General features: G+C 45.8%; 1 protein-coding gene across 2 annotated transcripts; it reads left to right on the top strand.

Moving 5' to 3' along the window:
- Positions 1-1,151: 1,151 nt before the first annotated feature.
- Positions 1,152-23,965, top strand: LOC135508948 (pyruvate kinase PKM-like). Of its 2 annotated transcripts, none has more exons than XM_064929185.1 (11): positions 1,152-1,228; positions 3,390-3,564; positions 4,288-4,379; positions 10,157-10,288; positions 12,865-13,051; positions 13,922-14,192; positions 14,752-14,902; positions 15,472-15,624; positions 18,805-18,971; positions 22,493-22,674; positions 22,914-23,965. In XM_064929185.1, the coding sequence occupies exons 2-11, from the start codon at positions 3,414-3,416 to the stop codon at positions 23,018-23,020; spliced, it is 1,593 nt and encodes a 530-aa protein (XP_064785257.1). In that variant the 5' UTR covers positions 1,152-1,228; positions 3,390-3,413; the 3' UTR covers positions 23,021-23,965. The 2 variants fall into 2 exon arrangements, with proteins under 2 accessions (XP_064785257.1, XP_064785256.1); XM_064929184.1 differs by having other exon boundaries at positions 1,152-1,232.
- The last annotated feature ends 626 nt before the right edge of the window (positions 23,966-24,591 follow it).

The following is a 24,591-nucleotide window of genomic DNA, read 5'->3' as shown; positions in this document are numbered from 1 at the left end:
TATCTGTGCCCTCAAATGAGACAAATGCATAGAGATAGAGAGAGGACTCATCTTTATACCTGTGCCATTATAGCATATGTGACAGCATTGGCAGCGCTATTGAGGCTACAACCCATAGGAATCCCCACCCAGATGGCGACCTTAATAACTACTTTAAAATGGTGGAAGCCCTCAATGGCACTGCCCATACTAAAATGGCCCTTTGGCCGCTAGAGGCCTCTATCATTCTCTATGGGGTGACTCTATTACCATCCAATCATTAGGGAACATATTCTCTACATACAAATGTAACAACAGCCTGAGCGCGGCAGACTTGAATCAACGATACAGATGTAACAATACAGATGTAACGTGCTATTTAATGTTTTAATCTGACCAGCACTAGTGCTTGCAATTCAAAATGACATGTGCATTCTACAGGTCACGTTTTCTCAAGGCACACAAATGTGCCACAGCACACTGGTTGGGAACCACTGCAGTATACAGTAGAATAGCCCATGCTTATTTGTATGTTCGGTATGAATGCAATTCATTGACTGGGCACCTGTACTTTTCACTTTTGGTTTTTATTTTTTATATTTATTATTATTTAAAATTGTAAAAATGTCAAAGTAAAGCAAGCGACCAATGTTAAAACACATTCAAACTACTTTTTGATTACAAAAATGTATTTTCACAATAATAGTGTTTGACTAATTTGGGGAATTTTAGACTGTCCAGACAATACTTTCTATACTACAAAATCCATAAAACAGACCAGAAAACGCACCCCCTGCTCTGCTCTAGTCTCGACACGAACTACTACCTTCAGTTGAACTCACTATCCATGGTGTCGTTTGCAAACATACCTCCAGTTCATATTTTATTTTAAGTAGCGCAGGGAAGCTTTCTGATTTGTCAACGAGAAGGCCCTCGAACGCTTGTATTTATTTTTTATGTAACGTTCCTCTCTGCTGGTGAAAATGATGTCTATAATCCCCCAAAATACTCGTAGACTTTAACATATATCATACTAAATACATATTTTTTATCAATACTTAAACATTTGGTGTACAATTAACGGATTATAACTGGAACATTGTCATTACAGTTCCGCCCTATAGTCACCCCACGTGACATCGGAGGGATACCCTATGTTCGGCTGAGGAAGTAGTCCCGGTCAGTTGGGGGGGTTATCTTTCGCCAGAGCTCGGCTGGTGGGCGCATTGGTCCCTGCAACGTTCACCCGGTAGGTGAGTCACTGCGTCCTCATCTGGAAATGATCAACTTTACATTTATCATAAGATGGACAATTATTGCTAAATAATATTGACATAGCTGTCTTGAGTTAATTACATTGTTCTATCAGTTTTGGTTTTTGAAAAGTTGTAATAGACTTTTAACTATTGATTGTTACTTTACTTCCATAACGTTTTGAATCAAATTGTTATGGTGTGATATGGGGTATTTAGTTGTATATTTCAGTCTGAATAGGCTATTTGTGCACAATTAAAAGTGATGACAACTACTTATACTTGCGATCCACATTTTTACAGTGAAATAATAGAGTTTGTTTCATGCATTGGGAAACCTACATTACTACAAGCAAAACAATTTTGTTTTTTGACATTAATTGACTTAATTGTAAGTCACTCTGGATAAGAGTGTCTGCTAAATGACTCAAATGAAACAATAAGTTTATATTTGACATGCACTGACACCATCCTGTCATCCTCAATGTTCCTCCTCTACTATAGCAACAACAAACAAATACATTAATCTATACTTCCTGTAAGTCAAAGAGCCAGGAACAATTTTACTATTTTAATGACATTGTATTCAGAAGCTTATCTTTTGATACGGTGTGCTAATAAACCACTGTTCAGTTTCACTAGAGCTGTAGGTGACATCGCCCGACCACTCGGTGTGCATTACTAAACCACTATTGAGCTCCTGAAATCATAGCTCTATAATTCAATATCCTCGTAGAGTAAAAAATAAAATCCTATAGAATGGAACCCACTTGGATGTTGTTTTTCTCTCAACTTGTGAGTGAATCGACGTCTCACTGAAAGTCTGCTCACGCCAGTGACTGTGTCACCCAGATAATGTAGCTCTTCTTATAGGCAAGTCTGCTAAGGTTTTATCTACGAGGAAAAAGGAGTCGCACTTTAGCAGTTGATAGCTGGACTGGTGTCACGATGCATGTCAGGTTCTCTATGATAGATGGGATTGTGTCACGGTACATGTCAGGTTCTCTATGATAGATGGGATTGTGTCACGGTACATGTCAGGTTCTCTATGATAGATGGGATTGTGTCACGGTACATGTCAGGTTCTCTATGATAGATGGGATTGTGTCACGGTACATGTCAGGTTCTCTATGATAGATGGGATTGTGTCATGGTACATGTCACGTTCTCTATGATAGATGGGATTGTGTCATGGTACATGTCACGTTCTCTAAGATATTTATGCCAACCTATCTGTATAATGTTGCTCTGACTAGTTAATTAATCATTTTGAGGTTGAAAAAAATATCCCCCAATGTTGAATTAATATGTGATATTTGCAAAATCCTTTTTTGACAACTCAAGTTTCCCACCAACTGTGAGAACCACCTCCTACAAAAAGTGGCCACTGGCCAGTTCCTCATCAAGAGCCTATGTCCCTGGTCATTATGGGTGACTGGAATGTGGGGGCGTTATCTGGGTGTGCCTGTCCGTGTGTGTGTGTGTGTGTGTGTGCAGTCACGCAGTCACACATGCTCTCATTGTTGCGGTCCTAGTTTGGTGGTGCTGCTACAGTGTGTGTGGCCAGCTGGCCAACTGAGTCCCTATCCCCTTCAGACTGTCAGGCTGAACCTCCAGAGCCAATGTCAGCTGAGTTGGTGCACCGCTAACGTTCTAATAAAACCTCTATTACAGTATTCACAATCAATAAATCAGTAACTCAAGCGGAGTTGAGGTAAATCTATGATAATTTATTATGAATAATCTCAGCCCACCCACCCCTCTGAAATGTTCCAGGGTTTCATTCTCTTTCACAGTATAATGTGAACCCGAAAACTTCAGCTAGTCCATTTTCCATTGCTACAGTATGTCTCTAGCATTAATATGCTATGTCTGTTGGTAGGTAGCATGGCAGTGCAAAGATCTAATGTCAAAGCCTGATTCAGTGGGATAGACTCAGAGCAGCTGTGTAAGCCAAGTGACACACACACACACACACACACACACTATAAATAGACTTGGCATGAAAAATGATATCAAGACCTCTCCAACCTCTAACTTTCAGGAGTATCTAGAGAGGCGTGGTTCAATATGTCAGAGGTGGTTGTAGAACATTAACCCAGTGTCAAAAGATCTCCTCAACACCTCTATTCTCGCTCGCTCTCTCGCTCTCTCTAGGATTTCTCAGATACCGATCCAATCATGTCTAAAGGAAAGGATATGGGCTCTGCCTTCATCCAGACGCAGCAGCTCCACGCTGCCATGGCCGACACTTTCCTGGAGCACATGTGTCTTCTGGACATCGACTCCGAGCCAGCCGTGGCTCGCAACACCGGAATCATCTGCACCATCGGTACAGCTCAGCAACACCCCTCCTCATTGGTCAACAACACCCCTCCTCATTGGTCAACAACACCCCTCCTCATTGGTCAACAACACCCCTCCTCATTGGTCAACAACACCCCTCCTCATTGGTCAACAACACCCTTCCTCATTGGTCAACAACACCCTTCCTCATTGGTCACACCGCCCTCACTCCCTTCACTATTCACTACTTCCTCACCTCACTGCCCAACCCTACCTCACCCCTCATGGCTTCTCACTCCCTCACCACTGAACACCCTCACTACAATACTCTACCCAACATCCTATGTACACATGTATTTTGTGTGAGGTGTGCCTACAGAAGGCCACAGAACTTTCACAGTAGGGGTATATCCCTCAAATACTTCACAGTAGGGTTATATCCCTCAACCTTCACAGTAGGGTTATATCCCTCAACCTTCACAGTAGGGGTATATCCCTCCAAAATACTTCACAGTAGGGTTATATCCCTCCAAAATACTTCACAGTAGGGTTATATCCCTCCAAAATACTTCACAGTAGGGTTATATCCCTCCAAAATACTTCACAGTAGGGGTATATCCCTCAACCTTCACAATAGGGGTATATCCCTCCAAAATACTTCACAATAGGGGTATATCCCTCCAAAATACTTCACAATAGGGGTATATCCCTCCAAAATACTTCACAATATTCCTCTATAAGCTTTGCTTGTCGTCTTGTCCACATGCAGGACCCGCCTCCCGATCAGTGTCCATGGCCAAGGAGATGATCAAATCTGGGATGAACATTGCAAGAATGAACTTCTCTCACGGAACTCATGAGGTCAGTAGTAGGACTACACTAGTACTGAAGGGAAGGGACACTAGCACTGAAGGGAAGGGACACTAGCACTGAAGGGAAAGGACACTAGCACTGAAGGGAAAGGACACTAGCACTGAAGGGAAGGGACACTAGCACTGAAGGGAAGGGACATATCACTGAAGGGAAATACTAGCACTGAAGGGAAGGGACACTCCAGCACTGAAGGGAAGGGACATATCACTGAAGGGAAAGGACACAATAGCACTGAAGGGAAAGGACTTAGCACTGAAGGGAAAGGACAGTGTCACTGAAGGAAAGGACATCTGGGATGAACAGGGAAGGGACACTAGCACTGAAGGGAAAGGACACTAGCACTGAAGGGAAAGGACACTAGCACTGAAGGGAAGGGACACTAGCACTGAAGGGAAAGGACACTAGCACTGAAGGGAAAGGACACTAGCACTGAAGGGAAGGACACTAGCACTGAAGGGAGAGGACACTAGCACTGAAGGGAAAGGACACTAGCACTGAAGGGAAAGGACACTAGCACTGAAGGGAAAGGACACTAGCACTGAAGGGAAAGGACACTAGCACTGAAGGGAAGGGACACTAGCACTGAAGGGAAGGGACACTAGCACTGAAGGGAAGGGACACTAGCACTGAAGGGAGAGGAGAGGACACTAGCACTAAAGGGAGAGGTGAGGACACTAGCGCTGAAGGGAAAGGAGAGGACACTAGCGCTGAAGGGAAAGGAGAGGACACTTGCGCTGAAGGGAAAGGAGAGGACACTAGCGCTGAAGGGAAAGGAGAGGACACTAGCGCTGAGGGGAAAGGAAAGGACACTAGCGCTGAAGGGAAAGGAGAGGACACTAGCGCTGAGGGGAAAGGGAAGGACACTAGCGCTGAGGGGAAAGGAAAGGACACTAGTGCTGAGGGGAAAGGACACTAGCACTGACGCCACCACAGCTGTTCTAGGATTTAGACTAGTAGCCCTTACTCCCTGGCAACTCATGGTAGTCTGAAAGGATAGGTGAAAGCAATATGGTGACATTCACTCAGCCGAATATAAAGACCAGTTTGGATGTTGGCTTACTATAACCTTTAGTGAATCTGCAGTACCAGCCATCCTCATCCTATAACCTTTAGTGAGTCAGTACCATCCATCCTCATTGTGACATTATCACTGTACCATTTAAATGTCAGTCTGTAAGCTGATCTGAACGCTCGTACGTGCACTTTAGTGGCTCCTCCTCCTCCAACCTCCTCCTCCAACCCCAACCTCCTCCTCCAACCTCCTCCTCACTCCTCCTCCCCCTCCTCCAACCTCCTCCTCCTTCAACCTCCTCCCCAGTAAGGGTTCTAGGGTTCACACTACTGACCTCTCCCCTTTAAAAGTCATGGCTTTTTGACCTGTTTCACCCTGGCTGGGTCGGGAGCGCACCCCCTAAACCATACAGCAGTATTAGATATCGAAGCGATACGTTTGATATTTGAATGCATTGCCCCTTTTCAAAGGTCATCGGTACTGTTAATTGCTTGTCCGAAGAAGACGTTCTACTCTGAAGTTCAGTACTGTATCTATGTATCCGCACTAGATGACGTTTCGTGTACATGTGCATCAAAGTTATAATTAGGTCAGGATTTCCCAGTCCATTCCGCGATTACTTCCATGACTGGACATTTTGCCTCAGGCCAGAAATAATGCACGCAATTCCATCGAACAAGTACTCGACCAGCATTGATGATTGGTTGACTCGTTGAATCAGGTGAGCTAGGTTCTAGGGCCAGAGATAAAACGTGACGGTATGTCAAGGGTTAGCATCTGACGCCGTAGGAGCTTACAGCCATGTCACAGGGCAAGTGTGGTGGCACCATGTTAGTGTCTGTTTGGGAATGCTACTGGTGCATGAAAACAAGCTAGACAGAGCAACTCCCATTGGCAGGAACTTCTGACAGACATCTTCGGACATCTGAACTTATGTTTGTTTTACATGGCATCTGTCATGTGTTGAGGTCAGAGACCTTATGAGAAGGGCAAAAGGAAACTCGACCTCTGCCTCTGGTCAGGTGGTCGGGAGCAGATGTAAATAGCCACATCTCAGGTTCTCGCAGAACGTGTTTAGATGGGCCAGGAGCTAACGCTAAGCTACTTGGCTATGCTAAAATACTCCCAAAGATAAAGACATTACATTTTAACATGGCTAATTGTCCTATGTCTGTCTACTATAGAGCACTGTTAAGTGAGTGTCATTGAGTCTCTGAGTCTGTCTCTCTCCTATAGGCAGAAACTGTTTAGGGACCAGAAGCTAGCTAACACTACTTAGTTATATTCTATGTGGCTATGCTACTTGGCTAACATACTTTGTTATATGCTACATGTTTATATTCTACATGGCTAATCTACTTGGCTAACACTACTTGGTTTTCCTACTTGGCGAATCTACATGGTTATATGCTATGTAGCTATGCTACATGGTTATAATCTACATGGTTATCCTACTTGGATATTCTACATCGTTATAACCAACGTGGCTATACTACTTGGCTATTCTATTTTGTTAAATCTACTTGGCAATGCTACGTGGTTATATGCTACGGTGGTGCTATGCTACATGGCTATGCTATGCTACGGTGCTATGCTACGGTGCTATGCTACGGTGCTATGCTACGGTGCTATGCTACGTGGCTATGCTACGTGGCTATGCTATGTGGCTAGGCCATAAGATAACATATTAAATTGCACTTTGCCAGCTTCTACTTAGTACTGTTGAGTGAATGTCTTTCAACACTGATCTACCAGGAGGCAGTGAGCATTTAATGGATGTACAGTGGTATTCAGACCCCTTGACTTGTCCGCATTTTGTTACGTTACAGACTTATTCTAAAATAGATTATATAAAAATATATATATCTTCATCAATCTACACACAATACCCTATAATTTACGAAGTAAAAGGAGGTTTTTAGAAATTTTTGCAAAACAATATATAAAAATAAGATATACCTCATTTACATAAGTATTCAGACCGTTTGCTATGAGACTCGAAATTTAGTTTACATTGATCATCCTTGAGATATATCCCATTTAGCAGACGCTTTTGTCCAAAGCGACTTTCGGCTGGGGCCACTACTTTTACATATGGGTGGTTGACGCTTGGCGTTGCAAGCGCCATGCTCTACCGACTGAGCCACACAGGACTGATGTTTCTACAACTTGATTGTAGTCCACCTGTGGTAAATTCAACTGATTGGACATGATTTGGAAAGGCACACACCTGTCTATATAAGGTCCCACAGTTGACAGTGCATTTCAGAGCAAAAACCAAGCCATGAGGTCAAAGGAATTGCCCGTAGAGCTCCGAGACAGGATTGTGTCGAGGCACAGATCTCGGAAAGGGTACCAAAAAAATGTCTGCAGCGTTGAAGGTCCCAAAGAACACAGTGGCCTCCATCATTCTTAAATGGAAGAAGTTTGGAACCACCAAGACCCTTCCTAGAGCTGGCCGCCTGGCCAAACTGAGCAATCGGGGGAGAAGGGCCTTGGTCAGGGAGGTGACCAAGAACCCGATGGTCACTCTGACAATTAAATGCAGACTGCATTATCTACCAAGAGAATTCTCTTCGATTATAGTCACAGCCGTGTATATCCCCCCCCCCCCCCCCCAAGCAGATACCTCGAAGGCCCTGAAAGAACTTCATTGGACTCTATGTAAACTGGAAACCATATATCCTGAGGCTGCATATATTGTTGCTGGGAATTTTAACAAAGCTAATCTGAGAACAAGACTTCCTAAATTCTATTAGCATATCGAATGTGCGATAAGAGCTGGTAGCATTCTGGACCATTGCTACTAACTTCCACGATGCATACAAAGCCCTCCCCCAACTTCCCTTCGGCAAATCTGACTGTGACTCAATTTTGTTGCTTCCAGCCTATAGACAGAAACTAAAACCGGAAACACCCGTGCTCAGGTCTATCCAACGCTAGTCTGACCAATCGGATTCCACGCTTTAAGATTGCTTTGATCACATGGACTGGAATATGTTGCGGGTAGCCTCAGACAACAACATTGACGTATACGCTGACTTGTGAGCGAGTTTATTAGCAAGTGCATCAGTGATGTTGTACCCACTGTGACTATTAAAGCCTTCCCTAACCATAAACCTTGGATTGCTGACAACATTCACACAAAACTGAAAGCGCAAACCACCGCTTTTAATCATGGCAAGGCGACTGGAAACATGACCGAATACAAACAGTGCAGCTATTCCCTCCACAAGGCAATCAAGCATCAGTATAAGCGTCAGTATAGAGACAAGGTAGAGTCTCAATTCAACTGCTCAAACAGGAGATGTATGTGGCAGGGACTACAGCCAATCACGGATTACAAAAGAAAACCAGCCCCGTTGCGGACATTGATGCCTTGCGCCCAGACTTATTTAACAACTTCTTTGCTCGCTTTGAGGACAATACAGTGCCACTGACACGGCCCGCTACCAAAGCCTGTGGGCTCTCCTTCACTGTGGCCAACGTGAGTAAAACATTTAAACGTGTTAACCCAGACAGGCCCAGACGGCATCCCCAGCCACGTCCTCAGAGAATGCCCAGACCAGTGTTTACGGACATATTCAATCACTCCCTATCCCAGTCTGTTGTCCCCACATGCTTCAAGATGGCCACCATTGTTCCCAAGAAAGCTAAGGCAACTGAACTAAATGACTATCGCCCCGTAGCATCTACTTCTGTCATCATAAAATGCTTTGAGAGACTAGTCAAGGATCATTTCACCGCCATCTTACCGGCCACCCTCGACCCAGTTCAGTTTACATACTGCCCCAACAAGTCCACAGTGGATGCAATCACCATCACACTGCTCACTGCCTTATACCATCTGGACAAGAGGAATACCTATGTAAGAATGCTGTTCATTGACTTGAGCTCAGCATTTAACACCATAGTACCCTCCAAACTCATCATCAAGCTGGAGGCCCTGGGTCTCGACCCCACCCTATGTAACAGAGTCCTGGACTTTCCGACGGGCCGCCCTCAGGTGGTGAGGGTAGGAAACAACACACCGGTCACCTTGGTCAGCTCTGTCCTTAATATAGAAATAACACTTTGACATAGATTCAGGTTGAGTAGAAACTATCTTCAATAATAATATCCACTGTACTGAGTAAACATTTTTTTGATTGTTTCATTTACCAGTTGCCAATGAATGAAAGTTGCCACTAGCAGTGAATTGACAGCCTGAAAATCGTCACACGTCTCTGAATGATTTGACTTCCCCTACAGTAAATCAAATCAAACTTAATTTAAAGTCTATTTAAAATCTCAACACACTACTTATCTGAGCACTACGAATTTATACGGCAAATCATCTGAAAGTTCCAAAGTTACATTTGGTGTTCCTCAGGTCTCTACGCTCAGACCCATAGAATTTGTTTTCCATAGTATATGCAGTGTCATGGCATGCTAAAACCTCTGTCTCTAAGTGATACTATCCAGGCTGTATCACATCCGGCCGTGATTGGTAGTCTCATAGGGCGGCACACAATTGGCACAGCATCGTCCGGGTTTGGCCCTGGGTAGGCCGTCATTGTAAATAAGAATTTGTTCTTAACTGACTTGCCTAGTTAAATAAAGGTTGGATAAATAAATAAAATACAAATATGACACCCCCTTCTTTTCCAGACTCATCTGTGTGGTGTTTAAAAGGGGGGGTGGGAATTTAAAAAAACAGATACATTTCTGTTTCGATGGGGGGAAAAAAAATATAATCTTCTGTTCTATTCAGTATCATGCTGAGACCATCAAGAATGTCCGTGAAGCCACCGAGAGCTTCGGATCCGGCACCATCGAGTACAGACCAGTGGCCATCGCTCTGGACACCAAGGGACCCGAAATCAGGACTGGACTCATCAAGGGCGTGAGTAGTCATTCACCATGAACTACTGTAAATCTTTATGAAAAATCCAACTTCAGTTCCAAGTGTATCATCACAAATACACTTTACAGACAAATTAAAACAGAGACAAGCAGCTACGTTTCTTGACTGTAGTACCAAATGACCTAACCCCTATCGTGTAGGCCTACCTTTTGATTTGGTCAAAAGGAAGGCATTGGCCAAGCGAGGAGCAAGAAATACAACAACAAGCAATGATATCATAAAGCTGATATACATCAACTCCTGTAAAACACTACTGGCATCAGAATGTATGTATTGTTCATGAGCCAGGTCCTTCTCCATAGACATACACAGTACATAATACTATAATCCCTGTTCTTCTCTAGACATACACAGTACATAATACTATAATCCCTGTCCTTCTCCGTACAGATACACAGTACATAATACTATAATCCCTGTTCTTCTACATACACAGTACATAATACTATAATCCCTGTTCTTCTCTAGACATACACAGTACATAATACTATAATCCCTGTTCTTCTCCTACAGATACACAGTACATAATACTATAATCCCTGTTCTTCTCTAGACATACACAGTACATAATACTATAATCCCTGTCCTTCTCTAGACATACACAGTACATAATACTATAATCCCTGTCCTTCTCCGTACAGATACACAGTACATAATACTATAATCCCTGTCCTTCTCTAGACATACACAGTACATAATACTATAATCCCTGTTCTTCTCCGTACAGATACACAGTACATAATACTATAATCCCTGTTCTTCTCTAGACATACACAGTACATAATACTATAATCCCTGTTCTTCTCCGTACAGATACACAGTACATAATACTATAATCCCTGTCCTTCTCCGTACAGATACACAGTACATAATACTATAATCCCTGTTCTTCTCCGTACAGATACACAGTACATAATACTATAATCCCTGTTCTTCTCTAGACATACACAGTACATAATACTATAATCCCTGTTCTTCTCTAGACATACACAGTACATAATACTATAATCCCTGTTCTTCTCCGTACAGATACACAGTACATAATACTATAATCCCTGTTCTTCTCTAGACATACACAGTACATAATACTATAATCCCTGTTCTTCTCCGTACAGATACACAGTACATAATACTATAATCCCTGTTCTTCTCTAGACATACACAGTACATAATACTATAATCCCTGTTCTTCTCCATAGACATACACAGTACATAATACTATAATCCCTGTCCTTCTCCGTACAGATACACAGTACATAATACTATAATCCCTGTTCTTCTCTAGACATACACAGTACATAATACTATAATCCCTGTCCTTCTCCGTACAGATACACAGTACATAATACTATAATCCCTGTTCTTCTCCATAGACATACACAGTACATAATACTATAATCCCTGTCCTTCTCTAGACATACACAGTACATAATACTATAATCCCTGTTCTTCTCCATACAGATACACAGTACATAATACTATAATCCCTGTTCTTCTCTAGACATACACAGTACATAATACTATAATCCCTGTCCTTCTCCGTACAGATACACAGTACATAATACTATAATCCCTGTTCTTCTCTAGACATACACAGTACATAATACTATAATCCCTGTTCTTCTCTAGACATACACAGTACATAATACTATAATCCCTGTTCTTCTCTAGACATACACAGTACATAATACTATAATCCCTGTTCTTCTCTAGACATACACAGTACATAATACTATAATCCCTGTTCTTCTCCATACAGATACACAGTACATAATACTATAATCCCTGTTCTTCTCTAGACATACACAGTACATAATACTATAATCCCTGTTCTTCTCTAGACATACACAGTACATAATACTATAATCCCTGTTCTTCTCCATAGACATACACAGTACATAATACTATAATCCCTGTTCTTCTCCATAGACATACACAGTACATAATACTATAATCCCTGTTCTTCTCCATAGACATACACAGTACATAATACTATAATCCCTGTTCTTCTCCATACAGATACACAGTACATAATACTATAATCCCTGTTCTTCTCTAGATACACAGTACATAATACTATAATCCCTGTTCTTCTCCATACAGATACACAGTACATAATACTATAATCCCTGTCCTTCTCCATAGACATACACAGTACATAATACTATAATCCCTGTCCTTCTCCGTACAGATACACAGTACATAATACTATAATCCCTGTTCTTCTCTAGACATACACAGTACATAATACTATAATCCCTGTTCTTCTCCTAGATACACAGTACATAATACTATAATCCCTGTTCTTCTCTAGACAGATACACAGTACATAATACTATAATCCCTGTTCTTCTCCGTACAGATACACAGTACATAATACTATAATCCCTGCCCTTCTCCGTACAGATACACAGTACATAATACTATAATCCCTGCCCTTCTCCAGACAGATACACAGTACATAATACTATAATCCCTGTCCTTCTCCATAGACATATACAGTACATAATACGATAGTAATAGTTGTGTAATCATAAGATTCTTCCCGTGTACAGAGTGGCGAAGCTGAGGTCGAGTTGAAGAAGGGAGGTCACATCAAGCTGACCCTGGACGACAAGTACAAGGACAACTGTGATGAGAAGCACCTGTGGTTGGACTACAAGAACATCACCAAGATCCTTAAGGTCGGAGCTCACGTCTACATCGACGACGGCCTCATGTCCCTGAAGGTCAAGGAAGTTGGTGAGTATCCTAGCAACATCCTACTGTAGCAACAGAATAACACTCTCACAACCTGACAAGTGACAGGAAGTAGCTACACGCTTAAACCAAAGTAAAGTCCTTCTACTTTGCCTGTTAGGAATTTTATGAATAATGACTAAACAATATCTTTATTTGAAATAGAACTATAACTAATTAAACTTATACTCTGTTTTATTATATCTGATGAATAATGTTAATTCATAAGGAAGGGAAGTGGAGCATGAAACAGGAGGTAATTAAACATAATAAACATCATTCCAGCTGGGTTGGGGAGGACTGGGTTGGGTTGGGTTGGGGGGAGGACTGGTTTGGGGAGGGCTGGATTGTGGGTTTTTAAGTAAGCAAAGAGGGTCGTTAACCAATGGTTGAACCGACTCAACTTAGCTCTGGGATGTTTAGATAAGGCAGTGTTTTCCTGCGTTTTCCATTATCTGGAACTGTCTTCTAAATAGTGATGGATGAAGGTGAAGATTCCAGAAGTGAATCTTGATAAGTGTGTGTCTGGAGTGAGTGAGCGAGCGAGGGGGTGGGAATAAACTTTTGAACCTGTTTCCTTCTGGTCGATAGGAGGAAGGACATTTAATAACCTATGATGTCATATTTTGTATATAAACTGTTCGTGGTTTCATGGCAGCGCGCTCCGAGAATAAATACTATTATCTCATTTTGATAACACTGGTCTCTGTCTATTTAATGCAAATAAGAATCTTACAAATTCTTATAAAATAGACTGAGGGTATTTTAATTAATGAACACATAAGAATTATGAAATTCCGATGACACCTGTTGTAACGTGTTACTGGACCGTTGTTCTGGCATTGTGATTGACACACATGATTGTCCCCCAAGGCGCTGACTTCCTGGACTGTGAGATTGAGAATGGTGGAACTCTGGGCTCTAAGAAGGGTGTGAACTTGCCCGGTGCTGCTGTGGACCTGCCCGCTGTCTCTGAGAAGGACATCCAGGATCTGCAGTTCGGTGTGGAACAGGGAGTGGACATGGTCTTCGCCTCCTTTATCCGTAAGGCAGCTGATGTACACGCCGTCAGGAAGGTGCTGGGAGAGAAGGGCAAACACATCAAGATCATCTCCAAACTGGAGAACCACGAGGGCGTCCGCAGGTGTGTGTGTGATATTGAGAGGCCTCACTGACTACACGATAGTATTGTAGTAAAACGTATTAAGTTTTATTTATTATTTTTCATTACTTTCAAAAGCAAAAAAAAAAAAAAGCAATGTCAGATAACAGCAGGGTCCCGAGTCCGGAGTGTTTGAGGTTTAAGAGGACCTCTGCTTTGACGAAACGGCAGAGCACTCCACTCCCTGCAGTCTCTATAAATGAATCGATGTAAATAATCTATCCTGTCGTTGATTGGTGATCTCTCCACTTGAAGGATCCTACTGTCTTGAGCATCAGTTTAGCCTCTTGGAAATATAGATACCCAATGCCGAATCATTTTACCTTTATTTAACCAGGCAAGTCGGTTAAGAACAAACTCTTATTTTCAATGACGGCCTAGGAACAGTGGGTTAACTGCCTGTTCAGGGGCAAAACGACAGATTTTTACCTTGTCAGCTCGGGGGTTTGAACTTGCAACCTTCTGGTTACTAGTCCAACGCTCTAACCACTAGGCTACGCTGCCACTGACTTGTAAAAACCATCTGTCTGTCTCTGTGTAGATTCGATGAGATCCTGGAGGCTAGCGATGGCATCATGGTTGCCCGCGGTGACCTGGGTATTGAGATCCCCACAGAGAAGGTGTTCATCGCCCAGAAGATGATGACCGGACGCTGCAACAGGATCGGCAAGCCCATCACCTGCGCCACACAGGTCCGACACGTTGCCCGCAGACTAGACCTCCTCATACATGACGACTAGACCTCCTCATACATGACGACTAGACCTCCTCATACATGACTACTAGACCTCCTCATACATGACTAGACCTCCTCATACATGACGACTAGACCTCCTCATACATGACGACTAGACCTCCTCATACATGACGACTAGACCTCCTCATACATGACGACTAGACCTCCTCATACATGACTAGACCTCCTCATACATTAGCATGTCACTGTGTTCTGTTATATTCGGCACACGTGACAAACTGATTAGACCCCTCATACATGCTTAATTTCCATCCCTGTCACCCAAAGCAGGGTCTGATAACCTGTTAACACTCAAATACACTGAATTCAATGTCAGATAACAGCAGGGTTCCTAGTCTGGAGTGTTTGAGGTTTAAGAGGACCTCTTCTTTGACGAAACCTTAGAGGAAAGGGCAGAGATTTATGCCTAATAAGGGCAGTCTCTATAAATGAATCGATGTAAATAATCTATCCTGTCGTTGACTGGTGCCTAATGATCTCTCCTCTCTCTCCTGATTGATCCAGATGCTGGAGAGCATGATCAAGAAGCCCCGCCCTACTCGTGCTGAGGGTTCCGATGTCGCCAATGCCGTTCTGGACGGTAACGACTGCATCATGCTGAGTGGTGAGACCGCCAAGGGAGACTACCCACTTGAGGCTGTCCGCACACAGCACAAGGTGAGAGACTGAGAGCAGAGCGCCCCCCTCTATAGGTCTTGCCTTGGCTCCTCCCAACACAAGGTGAGAGACTGAGAGCAGAGCGGCCCCCCCTCTATAGGTCTTGCCTTGGCTCCTCCCAACACAAGGTGAGAGACTGAGAGCAGAGCCCCCCCCCTCTATAGGTCTTGCTTGGCTCCTCCCAACACAAGGTGAGAGACTGAGAGCAGAGCCCCCCCCCCTCTATGGGTCTTGCCTTGGCTCCTCCCAACACAAGGTGAGAGACTGAGAGCAGAGCGCCCCCCTCTATAGGTCTTGCTTTGGCTCCTCCCAACACAAGGTGAGAGACCGAGAGCAGAGCGCCCCCCCTTATAGGTCTTGCCTTGGCTCCTCCCAACACAAGGTGAGAGACTGAGAGCAGAGCGCCCCCCCCTCTATAGGTCTTGCCTTGGCTCCTCCCAACACAAGGTGAGAGACTGAGAGCACCCTCTATAGGTCTTGCCTGCTCCTCCCAACACAAGGTGAGAGACCGAGAGCAGATTCAAAGGTCTTGCTTTGGTCTCCTCCCAACACAAGGTTTCCAGACCGATCCGAAGCAGAGCATCCGAACATGACCCTTTAGGTCTTGCATGCTCCTCCCAACACAAGTTGAGAGACTGAGAGCAGAGCGCCCCCCCTCTATAGGTCTTGCCTTGGCTCCTCCCAACACAAGGTGAGAGACTGAGAGCAAACCTCTGATAGGTCTTATTGGCTCCTCCCAACACAAGGTGAGAGACCCGAGCAGAGCCCCCCTCTATAGGTCTTTTTGGCTCCTCCCAACACAAGGTGAGAAAAGCATCCCCCCTCTATAGGTCTTGCTTTTCCTCCCAACACAAGGTGAGAGACCGAGAGCAGAGCGCCCCCCCCTCTATAGGTCTTGCTTTGGCTCCTCCCAACACAAGGTGAGAGACTGAGAGCAGAGCGCCCCCCTCTATAGGTCTTGCCCAGCTCCTCCCAACACAAGGTGAGAGACCGAGAGCAGAGCCCCCCTCTATAGGTCTTGCTTTGGCTCCTCCCAACACAAGGTGAGAGACCGAGAGCAGAGCTGGGCCCCCCTCTATAGGTCTTGTATTTCCTCCCAACACAAGGTGAGAGACCGAGAGCAGAGCCCCCCCTCTATAGGTCTTGCTTTGGCTCCTCCCAACACAAGGTGAGAGACTGAGAGCAGAGCGCTCTATAGGTCTTGCTTTGGCTCCTCCCAACACAAGCCCAACATCCACAATGTTTCCTGTCGCAGCCCTGCGAGCCACTGATTCAAAGTTCATGAGTGGTCAATGTGATCAGGTTTCCATCCAATTGGGCGACCAGGTTTTTCATCCGAACATGACTCAAATGTCTGCATGTTTCCCATCAACATTTGACGTGTTGCAGATGTAAAGGCTGCGATGGTGTCGTCCAGCTCGTCACCGTGGACTGTCACCAAACCTGTGAAGTTTATTTCTCATCACCTAATAAACTGCTTTTCCCGACAAGTCGTAATATATATCAATATTTGTGCATAATTCATTTTACAGACACAAATAAAACATCCCGCCCTTGGCGTATTTTGTTTTGTAGTCATTTTAGAAAACGTTCTGTTTCCGTCAGGCCTGTTATGTACTTTACTCCCATGCGGCTGGAAACCTGGTTGTGGACAGAATCGTCCCAGCAAACCGCAACACAGGGTCAACGTTGAGACAACGTTGTGGTGTTGGATGTGTATGCTGGGCTGCCTCAGCTGAATTAACAAAAAGTAGCTAATATAACAGTAATGTATTTCTGTGTGTTTTTGGTTTGTGATCTATGTACTAACGGCTTCTACACACTCATCATGATACTGGCTCTGTGTGTTACTACTTCTCCCCCATCCCTCTGTTCTCTCTCCATCCCGCTGTTCTCTCTCTCTCCATCCCGCTGTTCTCTCTCTCTCCATCCCTCTGTTCTCTCTCTCTCCATCCCTCTGTTCTCTCTCTCTCCATCCCTCTGTTCTCTCTCTCTCCATCCCTCTGTTCTCTCTCTCTCCATCCCGCTGCTCTCTCTCTCCATCCCTCTGTTCTCTCTCTCCATCCCGCTGTTCTCTCTCTCTCCATCCCTCTGTTCTCTCTCTCCATCCCGCTGTTCTCTCTCTCTCTCCATCCCGCTGTTCTCTCTCTCTCTCCATCCCGCTGTTCTCTCTCTCTCCATCCCGCTGTTCTCTCTCTCTCCATCCCGCTGTTCCCTCTCTCCATCCCGCTGTTCCCTCTCTCTCCATCCCACTGCTCTCTCTCTCTCCATCCCGCTGCTCTCTCTCTCTCCATCCCGCTGCTCTCTCTCTCTCCATCCCGCTGTTCCCTCTCTCTCCATCCCGCTGTTCCCTCTCTCTCCATCCCGCTGTTCTCTCTCTCCATCCCGCTGTTCTCTCTCTCCATCCCGCTGTTCTCTCTCTCTCCATCCCGCTGTTCTCTCTCTCTCCATCCCGCTGTTCTCTCTCTCTCCATCCCGCTGTTCTCTCTCTCTCCATCCCGCTGCTCTCTCTCTCTCCATCCCGCTGCTCTCTCTCGCTCCATCCCGCTGCGCTCTCTCTCTCCATCCCGCTGTTCCCTCTCTCTTCATCCCGCTGTTCCCTCTCTCTCCATCCCGCTGCTCCCTCTCTCCATTCCGCTGTTTTCTCTCTCTCCATCCCGCTGCTCTCTCTATCTCTCTCTCTCTCCATCCCTCTGCTCTCCCTCTGCTCTCTCTCTCTCTCTGCATCCCTCTGCTCTCTCTCTCTCTCTGCATCTGTTCTCTCTCACTGCATCTGTTTTCTGCATCATGTTGCATTGGATGGGGACGTTGGGGTCAGATTTCTCAATCAGCATGTGTCTGAGGATCAGCATCACAACACCTCAGGTATGCAGACCACAGTGACTCTATATTTACTAGTGGACTAGAGGACACTGCCTCTCTTATGTTCCCCTTGCCCCTTCAGAGAAACTAGAATGAATCTAGCTTTTGAATGTTGCTGTCTGACTGTTGCTGTCTGAATCTTGAAGTTTTTCATTCCCTGGACTTCACATTAGTGGTGTACCAAACCAACTAGCTTAGGAAAAGGCAGAGCCACGAACAATGTCCCTCTCTCTGTCCCTCTCTCTGTCCCTCTCTCTGTCTCTCTGTCTGTCTCTCTGTCTGTCTCTCTGTCTGTCTCTCTGTCCCCCCCCTTCCCAGATTGCTCGTGAGGCAGAGGCCGCCATGTACCACAGGCAGATGTTTGAGGAAATCCGTCGTACCTCCCACCTGACCCGTGACCCCACTGAGTCCGTTGCCATTGGCGCCGTCGAGGCTTCCTTCAAGTGCTGTGCCAGTGCCATCATCGTGCTCACCAAGACTGGCAGGTACGAACCAGAGAGTCACACAGCAAACGTCTGTACTTCTCCGACCTGCTTCTGAGGGGAAGGACAGACGTGTACATGACGTTATTGACCCCTTCTCTGAGCCCAGTCCAAGTCCCTGTTCACACTACTGAGCCGAGCCGAGCCGTGCTAGTCTGGTTACGCATTCACCACAGGTGCTGGAGATTTTAGTTCCAGTTTCTGTTCACAAGAACCACGTCCATAACCAGAACTCCCCAGAACTCGGACCCAGAACTCTCCCAACCCTGTAGCGGAGACCCAGGACTTACCCATCATGCCCTCTCTCACCCCAGTTCTGTAACAGAGACCCAGAACTTACCCATCATGCCCTCTCTCACCCCAGCCCTGTAGCTGAGACCCAGAACTCTCCCATCACGCCCTCTCTCACCCCAGTTCTGTAGCAGAGGCCCAGTCTGTGTAGTCCTTTGTGTCACTTAAACCCAATTCATAGATGCTAACCACCTTTAGTGCCTATTGATGAAGGTGTCTTCTTCCTGGAGGGAAGAACGTGAACACGCATCGCTTGGGAAACATAAAGAACGTATCTTTCATATCAGCAAGGAGGCAAAAGGTTAAATCACTACACACCTTTATAGGGATCCAGACGGACAACAGATATTTCTAGCATGTTCCTCAAACCCTTGCGTAACGAAGTTTGTCGCCAGAAACGTGTCGTCACTGAAAAATACTGTCGTCTGCAACTTATGCAGCTGGTTAAAACTGAACAGCAAGTGTATATTTAGCATTTGTTAAATTATTATTTTGATGTGATATGAAAGTAAAGGGATGTATGTTTCTAGAACCGTATCGCAATTGAGAATCGATTCACGTTTAGGTGGAGCATTTGGCTGTTTTGGTTGGCAGAGCCAGTTTACCTCAGAAAAGGTCTTTGGACTTTAAGGCGTAACGGTAGACTCCTTAAGAGTACATTCTCCTTAGTGTGTCACCAGATTTCTCCCATGCTTCCCTCTGACCTCAGCCCTATAGCAGAGACCCATGACTTGTTCCCAACCTTTACAGTCCTGAACCCTGACATTTACAAAGTTAAATATAACTCTCCAGTACTCTTCTCCTCTCCTGTCCCTCACTTCACTCCATTTCTACTCCATTCCACTCCTTTCTCCACTCCTCTACCCTCCTTCTCCACTCCTCTCCTGTCCCTCACTCCACTCCCCTCTCTGCTCCTTCTCCACTCCTCTCCTGTCCCTCACTCATTACATTTACATTACATTTAAGTCATTTAGCAGACGCTCTTATCCAGAGCGACTTACAAATTGGTGAATTCACCTTCTGACATCCAGTGGAACAGCCACTTTACAATAGTGCATCTGAATCATTTAAGGGGGGGTGTGAGAAGGATTACTTATCCTATCCTAGGTATTCCTTGAAGAGGTGGGGTTTCAGGTGTCTCCGGAAGGTGGTGATTGACTCTGCTGTCCTGGCGTCGTGAGGGAGTTTGTTCCACCATTGGGGGGCCAGAGCAGCGAACAGTTTTGACTGGGCTGAGCGGGAACTGTACTTCCTCAGTGGTAGGGAGGCGAGCAGGCCAGAGGTGGATGAACGCAGTGCCCTTGTTTGGGTGTAGGGCCTGATCAGAGCCTGGAGGTACTGCGGTGCCGTTCCCCTCACAGCTCCGTAGGCAAGCACCATGGTCTTGTAGCGGATGCGAGCTTCAACTGGAAGCCAGTGGAGAGAGCGGAGGAGCGGGGTGACGTGAGAGAACTTGGGAAGGTTGAACACCAGACGGGCTGCGGCGTTCTGGATGAGTCCACTCCACTCCTCTCCTGTCCCTCACTCCACTCCACTCCTGTCCCTCACTACACTCCTCTCCCCTCCCCCTCCTTCTCCACTCCTCTCCTGTCCCTCACTACACTCCACTCCTCTCCCCTCCTTCTCCACTCCTCTCCCCTCTCTTCTCCACTCCTCTCCTGTCCCTCACTCCACTCCTCCTTCTCCTCTCCTGTCCCTCACTACACTCCTCTCCTCTCCTTCTCCACTCCTCTCCTGTCCCTCACTACACTCCTCTCCCGTCCTACTCCTCTCCTGTCCCTCACTCCACTCCTCTCCCCTCTCTGCTCCTGCTCCACTCCTCTCCCCTCCTTCTCCACTCCTGTCCCTCACTACACTCCTCTCCCCTCCCCCTCCTTCTCCACTCCTCTCCTGTCCCTCACTACACTCCTCTCCCCTCCTTCTCCACTCCTCTCCTGTCCCTCACTACACTCCTCTCCCCTCCTTCTCCACTCCTCCCCTGTCCCTCACTACACTCCACTCCTCTCCTGTCCCTCACTCCTCTCCTGTCCCTCACTCCACTCCTCTCCCCTCCTTCTCCACTCCTCTCCTGTCCCTCACTCCACTCCTCTCCCCTCTCTTCTCCACTCCTCTCCTGTCCCTCACTCCACTCCTCCTTCTCCTCTCCTGTCCCTCACTACACTCCTCTCCTCTCCTTCTCCACTCCTCTCCTGTCCTTCTCCACTCCTCTCCTGTCCCTCACTACACTCCTCTCCCCTCCTTCTCCACTCCTCCCCTGTCCCTCACTACACTCCACTCCTCTCCTGTCCCTCACTCCTCTCCTGTCCCTCACTCCACTCCTCTCCCCTCCTTCTCCACTCCTCTCCTGTCCCTCACTCCACTCCTCTCCCCTCTCTTCTCCACTCCTGTCCCTCACTCCACTCCTCCTTCTCCTCTCCTGTCCCTCACTACACTCCTCTCCTCTCCTTCTCCACTCCTCTCCTGTCCCTCACTACACTCCTCTCCCCTCCTTCTCCACTCCTCTCCTGTCCCTCACTCCACTCCTCTCCCCTCTCTGCTTTCCTACTCCAATCAGTCAACCTGCGCCACTATACAGTATTGGTTAGAGGTGACTGGTGGTAGGATCTATAGGAGGATGGGTTCATTGTAATGGCTGTGTCCGGAGTTTGGATCTTGGATTGGTATAATATTACATTAGATATAGTATAATTGTTACATTAGATATAGTATAATTGTTATAATCTACAGAGTGTCTTCCTCTAATGTGCTACATAATAATTACGGTTTTAAGTTTACCATGAAGCAGTTTTTGTCACGATTGTCATAATGATTGGACCAAGGCGCAGCGTGCATAGAGTTCCAGATATTTGAATAAATCGAAACTCACCAAACAAAACAATAAAGCACAAACGAAACGTGAAGCTACTGGTGTGCACACAGGCAACTATCTGTAGACAAGATCCCACAAATCACAATGGGGAAAAGGGCTACCTAAATATGATCCCCAATCAGAGACAATGATAAACAGCTGCCTCTGATTGGGAACCATATCAGGCCAACATAAACCATTAATCACCTAGATGACCCACCCTAGTCACTATCATGCCCCAACCAACATAGAGAATAAAGAGCTCTCTATGGTCAGGGCGTGACAGTTTCACATAGCAATATATGTTTTCATTCCACACCCTAACCTGCTGTTCCTTCCTGTGTCTGGTTCCTCACCTGATGTTCCTCCCTGTGTCTGGTTCTAGGTCCGCCCATCTGCTGTCCAGGTACAGGCCCCGTGCCCCCATCATCGCTGTGACCCGCTGCGGCCAGACCGCCCGTCAGGCCCATCTGTACCGCGGTATCTACCCAGTGCTGTACACCAAGCCTGCCAACGATGTCTGGGCCGAGGATGTCGACCTCCGCGTCAACTTCGCCTTGGAGATGGGTGAGTAATGACATCGCGTTAAATTCCAACGTGTAGGACGTAATACTGAACTTTATTTGTAGAGCACATTTCATACAGAAAGACCAACATTGAAGTATAAGATTTGAAGATTTCTCGCTCTGTGACCGTATGATTATCAAATATGGCTCTATTTCTATGGTTGGAGAGATCCTAGGTGGCTCTGGTGCCCCACCAAAAGACCCGAAATTAACACCCCGTGTCTCCCCTCTTCCCTCCAGGCAAACACCGTCACTTCTTCAAGTCTGGAGATGTCATCATTGTCGTGACCGGATGGCGTCCAGGCCCTGGTTACACCAACACCATGCGTGTTGTGCTTGTTCCTTGAACAAACTCCAAAGGACATTACTCCTCCCCCCTTTACCCATCTCCTGTTCCTATAACTCCTCCCCCCTTTACCCATCTCCTGTTCCTATAACTCCTCCCCCCTTTACCCATCTCCTGTTCCTATAACCCCCCCCCTTTACCCATCTCCTGTTCCTATAACTCCTCCCCCCTTTACCCATCTCCTGTTCCTATAACTCCTCCCCCCTTTACCCATCTCCTGTTTCTATAACTCCTCCCCCTTTACCCATCTCCTGTTTCTATAACTCCTCCCCCTTTACCCATCTCCTGTTTCTATAACTCCTCCCCCCTTTACCCATCTCCTGTTTCTATAACTCCTCCCCCTTTACCCATCTCCTGTTTCTATAACTCCTCCCCCTTTACCCATCCCCCCCGGAAGACATCTATTTGTCCTCCACGATTCTCTCGACTCCACCTTTGTAACCAAGACAACCTAGGTAACCTAGGGAACCAAACAGCAACACCAGGCCACTTCTTCAAAGGACGTTTGGGTGGTGCCATTCATACACAGACAGTCACTTTCCAACACTCCTTTAATTCCTATGTTACTATTACATAGGTGTTTCACCTCCTGTGTCCAAGTCATCCTTCGACAGGTTACACACCCTGCTGAAAACACACACCTGTCCTGACTGAGTTTTCACAGTGAACAATATGAAGTACATGTTTGTTGTTTCCTTCTACATGTACATTGTACCGTAATCACACCTCTGCATGTCAGAGTCACTCGTTGTCAGTGGCTTTGTGGTCGTTGACGTGGGTTATGAATATATAACGAGGATCCTGCTCTATGTGGGTCTTTCTCGTCACCTGGTAGACAGGTAAGACTCCACTGACATGTTGAAGGTAACGGTAACATCATGTTGTTGCTGAGGGTTATGGGGGATCTGGGCATGACTGGGTTTCCATTAAAAAGATGAACACCTGATTCTCTCCGCTGTTGTTGTTGTTTCCACCCCTCTGTTAAGTTTAAGATGTATACTTTTGTTGACCTCAGATGTTGTTGTGGTTCATTAACATGTAATATAATAACATTTCTTATGCCAGTGTCGAAAACACCCAACATTTATCCTTTTTTTGCGACACTAAAGATTGACAATGAAAAGTAATGATGCGAGTTCTGAAGCATTATGATGTCACCTTTTAGAACCCATTGTCTGGCGCTATTACGGCCATTTCAGCAGACATGATCCTAACATAAGAGATGACACGTACACTTACTTAGTGGTCTCGGGTTGAAATGGGTTCCTAATTCTGGAGTAAAACTCCAAAGTGTGTCCGAGAAACACGTCTGGGGTGCGTTCAGTTCCATTCAACGTTTGCTACATTCCGTGATGGTTTGTATTGAACAACACACGTTCCCCCCCAGAAAACAACAAAAATTTGAGAACAGGAGAAACGGAAAACACGCTGGTAAGACCTGACAAAAAAACCCAAACTGGCAACAGACAAACAGAACACGCTGGTATAAATTCACAGGGGATAATGTGGAATGATAGGAGACACCTAGTGTAGGGTGGAGACAAGCCGCCTGTCGTCGATACCTAGAGGTGG

This window comes from Oncorhynchus masou, chromosome 22, assembly GCF_036934945.1.
Source record: "Oncorhynchus masou masou isolate Uvic2021 chromosome 22, UVic_Omas_1.1, whole genome shotgun sequence".
Lineage (NCBI taxonomy): Eukaryota > Metazoa > Chordata > Actinopteri > Salmoniformes > Salmonidae > Oncorhynchus > Oncorhynchus masou.
The sequence above is the reverse complement of the archived record's forward strand: the minus strand, read 5'-3'. Positions and strand labels throughout refer to the sequence as shown.

Excerpts from the sequence above, each read along its gene's own strand:
- LOC135508948 (XM_064929185.1), top strand. The coding sequence starts at position 3,414 with ATGTCTAAAGGAAAGGATATGGGCTCTGCCTTCATCCAGACGCAGCAG. Across the intron at positions 4,380-10,156 it reads TCTCTCACGGAACTCATGAG|TATCATGCTGAGACCATCAA; the intron begins GTCAGTAGTAGG and ends TGTTCTATTCAG. Across the intron at positions 14,903-15,471 it reads CCATCACCTGCGCCACACAG|ATGCTGGAGAGCATGATCAA; the intron begins GTCCGACACGTT and ends TGATTGATCCAG.